At 37.8% G+C, this 9,365-nt stretch overlaps 1 protein-coding gene across 1 annotated transcript; it reads right to left on the bottom strand.

Moving 5' to 3' along the window:
* Nucleotides 1-733: 733 nt before the first annotated feature.
* LOC149082121 (uncharacterized) lies at nt 734-8,639 on the bottom strand. Its single transcript, XM_089236861.1, has 2 exons — nt 8,599-8,639; nt 734-2,277 (listed from the first exon to the last, which is right to left on the bottom strand). The coding sequence occupies exon 2, from the start codon at nt 2,264-2,266 to the stop codon at nt 1,919-1,921; it is 348 nt and encodes a 115-aa protein (XP_089092987.1). The 5' UTR covers nt 2,267-2,277; nt 8,599-8,639; the 3' UTR covers nt 734-1,918.
* Between the last annotated feature and the right edge of the window lie 726 nt (nt 8,640-9,365).

Here is a 9,365-nt window from a genome sequence, read left to right as displayed (position 1 = left end):
TCGGCTCGTATTCGTTCCTCGAAGTTAGAAACCACAGAAAACCAGCTTCAGCCGACCGACCTATCACCTACCCACTGTGTGGCGGTGGAGTTCGAACCCGGGTCCTCGCGATGCGAGTCCGTCACTATCACCACTCGACCACCACAGAGGCTGGACTATAAGCGGTAGGCTCCGATCAAACACACTACCGTATTGTACATCACCAACGCATTGTACTTTGAGGGCCAAACCCTCGGCCCTCATTCACGCACGACTGGTTTGCCTTTACCTAATAATAATATACCTGTGGGCTCTTTTTCCACTGATCCTTACGTAATTTTTTTTACGGCCCTAATGGTCATATCCGTGAGTCATCTACCGTATCTCTCATTGAGCAGGTGGGTGGGGGATCCTTGTTTTCAATGGCCATATTCCCCCGATCACCGCGTGATGCCCTTAAGAGCCAAGGCGTACACTTTGAGTACCACTGGTAAATTGTTGAAATGGCACTGCATGCGAAAATAGTGATCGAACGGCAGCCTCTCTTTCACCGACAAAAATGTACATTGACAATACGAAATTTTATGATAGTTAACAATTATGTATAAAAGAATTCAATAAAACACAAACACCTTTACATGTAACAAACCATGTCAAAGCGCATTCATTTATTAAGATGCACTACACTTTTTTTTTTGAATAGAAATAAAGGTTTGAGTTTCAAAAAGTATTCAGAATCTTCATATTTGAATAATCAACGTTAATAATTTCATACATAAACTTCATAAAGTAAAATACAAATGATCTAAATGAAAATATATACCAGTGTTCTTCATCCGCTTTAGTTCGCAAAAAATTCAACTAATTCATACAGCCGTTACATAATCCCAGGTTTAAAAAATTATATACAGTGGATCCCGCTTATAACGGTTTTCAAAAAACCGTCATGGAAAAACGCTTTAAACGGGAAATCTTAATAAGAATTTTTCTTATAGTTGAGGCCACGGAAATTGGTCGTACAAGCGGGAAAGCGTTATAAGTGGGATCGACTGTCCGTAAATTTGTTATTTTTTTTTTGTTTTTTGAATTTGCCGTCAGAGGTCTGCAAATTATTCCACCTATTCATTTATTCTTTACCAGTCCACAAATTTCTTTTCTTATTTATTTTCTGTCAAATTATTCTTATTTATTATTTTTTTACTAAGGTTTTTAACAGCTGGCTGATGCGAAGATATATTGTTCGAAAGAGATAAAATTCAACTGCCCCTGCGGGAATCGAGCCCAACGTAGGCTCGATTCCCCGCAGGGGCAGTTGAATTTTCTCTCTTTCCAACAACATATCTTCGCATCAGCCAGCTGTTAAAAATCTCCGTATGGATAGCGGAGAGTGACATCATCCTCGTATTCATTCTTTGCGTGTCCATATAGAGCATATTTCCTCATTTAATTTTTTGTTTTGCAGGTCCAAAAATCTCTTCCATCGCTCATATTTTTTTGCTGGCCCGAAAATTATTTTTCTTATATATTTATTTTTCGATGAATCACAAATTATTTTCAATATTTGTGGATTTTTTTCCTGGTCCACAGGTTCTTATTTATTTTTTCCGGTCTGCAAATTATTAAACATACTTATTTTTTTCGTGTCCGCAAATTATTTTTCATATTTATTTCTTGTTTTGTTATTCCTCAAATCATTTCTGTTAATTGTTTTTTGCCAATCTGCAAATTATTTCTCTCATTTCTGCCGGTTCGCTGGTGGAAAAAGGGTTGAAGAACACTAGTATATACCGTGTACATACATGGAATCCATACATGATCCTATCACAAAAAATATGAACGTACGTTTTTCTTGGTAGGAGTGACATTTTTACGTTATGTACAGTGACAGAAACGAAGTCGCATATCGAATGTGCGTGATGTACATGTCGTGAAAGTCTTTCTACCGTCGTCCGTAGCCCTGCATCATGTTGCCCATCCCGCTCCCGCCGCCGTAATTAAGATTCATGGGAATCGGGAAGCTGGGGAAGTTCATCATGGATGACGGTTGCTGTAGAAATCCGCTCATTTTGAGTTCGGTCAGCAGTTTTGCCACGATTCCAGCGGCCAGGAGCAACGCCACTTGGTCACTTCCTCCTCCTCCTCCTCCTCCGCCGCCGCCGCCCATGCGCTTTCTGGATCCACCCATTCCTTTCATCATCATGAGTCCACATTCGACCATGGGGTTGATAAGAAAACTTAGGATGAAGAAGGCGACGACGAATCTCCTGGGAAATTTAGTGCCGGGCATCTTCGATGATCCTGGCAACGAGATACAAAATACTTACATGAGGAAAATATACAAATTTCCAACAAAATCGAATAATTTTTTTTCTTCTGAGAGAAAGAAAACCCCACTTCTCTCTCTCTCTTATTTAAATATTCTTATCTGAACCAGAAAAGATATGCAATAACTCTGTGATCGCTGATAATATTTAGAAGGCTCAGAAGCCATCAATTTTCTGAAAATGACTTTCGTATTGCATAATTGCATTTTCATTGTTAAAAATTTTAGCTGTTAAAGCATTCAAGTCACTATCTTTATACTTCAACAGCGGATAGCGCGTCTTAGCCCCAGGGTTCTTAACCTTCTTCAGCCACGACCCAAAATCAACAATAAGATTAGCTTTGTGCTTGTTCTTCAAAATTAGTGAAGCAACTAACCCAATAAGTGCATTTGCAACAGTGAGTGGACTCATCTCGGATGCCCCCAGCGAATCAGTCTGGGCTGTGACCCATAGCTTAAGAGTCCCTGGCTGTGAGTGAATATGTACGCTCATCTCAAAAACCGAGGATGATGCCGATCTCCGCTATCCATACGAAGGTTTTTAACTTCTGGCTGATGTGAAGATCAATTTAGGAAAGAGAGAAAATGCAACCGTCCTTGCGGGAAACCGAACCCACGTCCTCTCACTTGCCGGGTGAGAGTACCAGGCCGCTAGACTACAAAGGAAACGAACATCTCAATCTTTGTTTGGAGCTCGTGTGCACTGAACGGGGCCGTGTTATGTACCAGACCAAAGCTGACAATTGAGGACACTGGCATCAGATGGCGACTTATTCATCTGGATAAGTCAGGCGGCAGTTTAGAAAAACAAACTATTCGCATCTCAGAATCCCCTGTAAATCTTGTTTAGGGTGTAACTCATAGTTGAAGATCCCTGGTCGTAAGGAAGTTTGCACGACCCATCTCGGAATCTCCTGCGAAATAAGTTTTGTTCGGGACCCATGGCCTAAAACCCCTTGACTGTAAGTGGATTTATACGACCAATCTTGGAAGCCTCCTGCGAATCAAGTTGTGCTTGTGACCCATAGCTTCAAGAGTCCCTGCCTGTAAGGGGATAAATACGACCGATATCTAAAGCCCCTGTGAATCGAGTTTGGTCCGAGACTCATAGCTCAAGAAACCTGACTGTAAGTACATTCCCGCTAATGATTCCGAGCCATGGCGTTGCGATCGGTGGTGTTGATTTTTTGCCATTTACTAATATATTTTTGAAAGCCCTAGTATATGTGTCTTCGTAGATATCTAACCACGACATTTGAAGTGAACATACGTACATTTCCATTGAGCAACCGAGATATTACGATTTGGTATCCAACCCAAGTGGGATCCTAGGTCAGCGTGAGAGAGAGATTAGGTGTTAAATATTTTTCCCTCTGCAGACGACATCCACTGTGTGTCGAAATCCATTAGGTGTTTTGTATTTTTCGTATACAGTATTTGCCTTATTCGTTGGTGACTTCTTAATATTTTTGGGCAAAGTTTATAAACTCTCCCACGCTTCATTTTATTTGAGACTATCCGGGCTTCCTTCTAACATCATTGAAGCACGGGGTTTCCCAACCGGTTGTCCGCGGAGCCGTAGGGGTCCATACGATTTCACTAGCGGTTCAAAGGTAAACAGTAATTAACAATGGGGAGAATAGATAGCTCTCTTGACCATGTCCTATCTTCGTAGGGGTTCCCTCAAACATTTCCTTACACTTTGGACATTCTTTAGATCACGAATTTCATTCTGCCTAAACAAAAAATGTTGAAAAACACTTTTAAGCCCTTTAATATTTTTTATTATTAATTATGTAACCCTCACGTACTCCCAAGGGATCAGTATGATCCGTCCAGGGAATTTTGTTAGTGTTAGTAGAAATCCATGCTCGAACCCATACCTGTACAGTAAGAGGTTAGCTCTCTAACCACACGACTGGCAAGCGGCAAAACGAATGCTATGGGAAGCAGAGTAGTGGAAAACTTATGGTTTATCGCCAGTTCCGAATTTTCGTCGAATATATACTTCGACAAAGGTTGATTTCAGTGATGTATCGCAAACAAAAGACTAAATTTCTCACGAACCAGAAAACCGATATGGCTTATTGTAAGAACTTTCGAAAGCCTGATGGAATGGACAAGTTTTTGGCAAATTTGGCCGACTATAGCTAGAAGGGTGTTTGCAGTATTGGTGATTGAAAAAATTTTGGTGACAAATTCAATTTTTAACTTCGGCAATCTTTCAGCGCTTGTAGCTCGAAATTAAAACCAGATATTTCAATGAAATGGCGTCACTTTAGAACATTTTTTTTTTTGCTCTTTCCAAATGTGTACTTAGTTTGGTTTGCGTTTAGGTTTTTCAGAAACTTCACAAATTCTGGTTTTTTTCAGACTTGACGCATTTTTTTTTCCATAAGTGATTATTCACCATAACTCGAAAACGGTTTGAGATAGGACAGGATTGGTGGGGTTCTTCGACTCGTCTATCACTCCCTTTTGTTTGGCAGAATAGGTCGGATTCACTCTGTATATTATTAATTTAGGTGCTTTTGTGCAGAAACATTAACTGGAAAACATCAGTAAACTCTGAGAGTTTTTTTTAATTCATTCAAATCTAGCCAATATTGTATTTTTTTTCATTGTTGTTGTAATAGTTGTGTATCTCAGAACTGTGAGGTGATAGAGAAAAACTGAAACCAAAATTAGGTAAATTCACCTATTTACTAAGCAGATACAGAAAAAGTTTTATTCCGTTGACTAGTGTCATTAGTTATTAATCATGCTGATCGTTACCGATAAATAACGCACACAATCATTCCATTTTTTGAGCTCTGATTCTCTCCGATGTCTGTATGAGAATCTCAGATCTCTATCTTCATCAAATTACACGGTCAGGAATACTTCCGTATCGATTGAATTGGGTTTTCCTTGTTTCTGCGAAAACTTTTCATTATCAAGTAAAATAATGTTTCACGGAAGAAGAATGTATCATCTTTTTTCTCCTCGATACCTCAAAAACATTCGCACACGTGTAGAAAACATATATATTTGTAAAGATAATACAATCAGCCCCCATTTAATAGGATAACGGATAAACCGGATACCCCGCTAAAACGGGTAAAATCCTCAGAAATAAAAATTTTTTTCTTAGAAGCACTCAATTAAGAAATGTTAAGAATTCTTCCCGGCTTAATCAGATATTAAGGTTCATATGTATTGACAATTATGTTCATAACATTTATAATGGACGAAACATTCAAAAATTATAGAAAATATGTTTACAGTTAAGTCTCATAAAAACCTAGGCTTGGGGCCTTTCCAAGTGTTTAAGCTGTCTTGAGTACATTTGATTACTTTATTTTTGTTCTCTGTTAAGCCAACAGAGAGCGCTAAATTTTCGATGAAAGAAAAAATTGCAAAAAATCTGCACAAAATCCATGGTTTTTTCATGTAATGTCTTAAAATTAGAAAAATGATCGTAAAAAGAAAATACTTGAGTTTGTGCTACAAAATTTTTGTTTTAAATGCGATAAGAAAAAAAATTATCAAACTGAAATTGCCAAAGTGTACGAAAATTCTAAAGATCAGTTATCAAAGCATTGTGAAAAATTTGGTTGAAATTGAAGAAGATTGGCGAAAGAACGGAAGCTTCATCATAAAACGGGAGAGAAAATCTAATTTCGACGGCGTTGATGAATTTGTATCGCAATTGTTTCATGCCAAAAGAGCCAAAAATACATAATTCAATTGCGCCATGATCAGACAAAAAGTAAAGGAAGTTTCCGAAGATTTTGAAAACTGTGAAATTTTTCTCCTTCAAAACGATGTTTACACAAATGACAACAAAGGAACAATTTGATGTTTAGGATATATTGCAAACTATATGAAACATTTTACAAACTATACCAACGGTGTGAAACATTAACTGAATTGTTCCCGCATAATCGAATATCAGGCTATAGACCTTGTCGTTTTTAGGGTTAAATTAAATAAATAAAGCCGTAAATGGTAGAAATTGCATTCACATAATAATCATTTTCAATAACGAATATAATGATGGAATCAATGATCGAAGTGTTTAAAATTTTCAATGGGATGGGATAGGATGAACCATGAGTTATTGATACGCCGTCCATCATCTGCTCTACAAAGGAGACTCCTCATTTCTCCTATTTACAGAATTTATTAATTTTCGGTCCGCAAATTATTTCTCATTATCAGTTATTTTTTGCTAGTGCTCACACACAGATAACTTCTCCCATTTCCGCCGGTCCTCAAAAATTTTCAAATACTTTCACCGGTACGCAGTTGTAAAAAGGTTGAAGAGCACTGCAATTGAAACCTGTCAGTCAAAATTATCGTATTCTAATGAATACTTTCAACTCAGATGCATCGGTGTTGTTACCGTACTGCATCGAAAACAGTGGTCGTATCAGTTTTAATTTCATACGATGTTGCGAAATGATATTTCATTCACATTTTAAATCAATTAATGGACGGATATGATGTTTAAAGAAATATGAAAATTTAACTTATATTTTAAAAGTAATGTATACGGGTGCACAGTAAATATATATAACCCTGGTCAACGCTGCTCATTAGAATCACGAAGAATGAAATCATTCGCGTATTGTTATCACTTTTGCAAAGAATAGAATGGAATAATATTATGACATGAAAATTAATTAGTTTGTAGTAATTACTACTTCGGATAATATTATCTTTATTTTCCGTTGCAAATTCTTTTTCACCTTCTGAAGCTGCAAGATTGTAGGAGACAAGAAAGTGTTTTCTCTCATGTCCCTTGTTGTTCAACACATTTCTGTACTTAACGTCATAATTAGTCCGTAGTATTCGCTGTGCTTCATGTAGGTGTGGGGTTGCTTTTGCAATGGAACGATTGAACATTTTGCAACTATTTATATGGGGAAGTAAAACCGAGTTGTCCCATTTTACAAATACAAATACAAATACAACGCCACAACAGGCAAAATGCCCAACGAGGTGGCTGAGAAAAAGATGCCCATAAAAATATGGATGTCATATATTTCAAAAACACAGCAATCCAATTAAAAATGCAATTAACACAAATTGTAAACAATATATACACATGATAAAATATTATACAACGCCCATAAGAATACTTATGGTTGTCTTATTCTAAATATGGATAGCTTCTCGATTTACCCCAACATGTTTATCGTATTTCTTTTTAAACGTGTCAATTGTGTTACAATTTACTACCTCCGGGGGTAAGCTATTCCATTTATTAACAACCCTATTAGAGAAAAATTCCCTGCGACACCATAACCTTGCATTGTCCCTCACCAATCGATACTGGTGTCCCCTTGTAAAAGCAGTCGATTGGCGGTGTACTAAAAGTTCATGGTCCATCCTATCCATCCCATTGAAAATTTTGAACACTTCGATCATATCTCCTCGACACCTGCGTTCATCCAATGTAAACATATTCAAAAAATGAAGTCTTTCTTCATAACTCAAGCCCTGTGTGCCAATAAGGACACGCGTAGCTCTTCTCTGCACCCCTTCAACCAAGTCTATGTCCCTCTGTAGGTATGGTCTCCAAAACCTTACAGCATACTTCAGTCCAGGACGAACTAATCCTCGAAAAAGCGGAAGAATGACTTTAGGAGAACGCGAAGAGACCTTTTTGAAAATGAGACCAAGCATTCTATTCGATTTTTTGACCACCGCTGAACAATGTTCAGGAAACCTAAGCCGCTCGTCAATGAGAATTCCCAAATCGGTGACCCCAGTTGCATCCGGGATAGTGCCACCATTCAACTCGTAAGAGAACCGTGGGTTGTTCGAACCAAAATGAGCGACCATGCACTTATCAACGCTAAACGTCATGCTCCATTCATTTGCCCATGCTGCAATCCTGTTTAAGTTGGTCTAGAGCAACTCCCTATCGCTTTCATTCCCGATTACCCCCATTAGCTTCACATCATAGCGAATTTGCTAGTAATCCCATCGATACCCTGATCGAGTTTATCGATAAAAAGTGAAAAAGTATGGGGCTAAGGACACTTCCCTGAGGAACTTACCACCGATACCCATTAACCATACGTGCCATTCAGCTAAACGGTATGCATGGTCACCATATTCTTAAACGAGATTTTTATCGGATATAGTTATTATTCGGTTTTTGTTATTAGAAACCGTGAGTCCCGATGTGATCACAACAAGCAGCATGGACTATGCTCCTGATGGAGGGAATAGTTTAGCTTCAGGCAGAATCAGAAATGCCGAAATTTAAATAGCCATAAGAAATCTCTACTAAGATAACTCACCTCAGACCTTTACCAATGGCTTGAATGATTGACAGTACCACGGTCGGATCGGATGAACATTAGGGAAGAAGAGTCTATGAGTTTTTATACTTGCATAGAGTCTAAGGTCATGACATCTGAGGTACCCATCATCATCATCATACAACAACAACGAACAACACGCAACCGAAAACAATCACCCTAAACTTTGGGTCAATACGACGACTATAAATCGCATCAAAATTACATAAGAATCGATCTTGGGAAAGGTAAAAGCCGATCGTGATTGTCATTGATCTACTGAAGCGTAAAAGCACCATAGAGAGAGAATTTTGACTTTTTTAAATAACAGTTTCGTAAATTTTCTCTGAATAAAAATGCATTTCCACGTGTAATCTCCTATTTCACATGTATCATGCATTTCACTAGATGCAAGTTTATTCCATGTGCCACGCCGATATACATTCGCATTTGTGAGTCTCTATTTTTAGCTTTTAGGAAAAGTATAAGCTCCATTGTTCTTTATTGAATTCGAAGTTTTACGACATGATCTAAGTACATGTAGATAGAGGATAATGTACTTTCTTCTTTCTCAGATATAATCTTACTTATAACTTATCATAGTGATTGAAAACCTTCACCAGAAAACGTGAGAATTCTACCAAAGAATTAAATTTTCAGTGTTATTGGAATTTTTTACTTCAAAATTGGATTTTATGAAGTTAAAAGTTATTATAATTAAAGTACCAGAGTGTTGGCAAATCGATTGCCCGACATTCCCAGGACAT

Source organism: Pholcus phalangioides, unplaced genomic scaffold, assembly GCF_987345545.1.
Source record: "Pholcus phalangioides strain wild (caught in Gottingen) unplaced genomic scaffold, Ppha-v1.0 ptg000009l_1, whole genome shotgun sequence".
NCBI classification, from domain to species: Eukaryota; Metazoa; Arthropoda; class Arachnida; order Araneae; family Pholcidae; genus Pholcus; species Pholcus phalangioides.
This window is presented reverse-complemented; position numbering and strand designations above follow the sequence as displayed.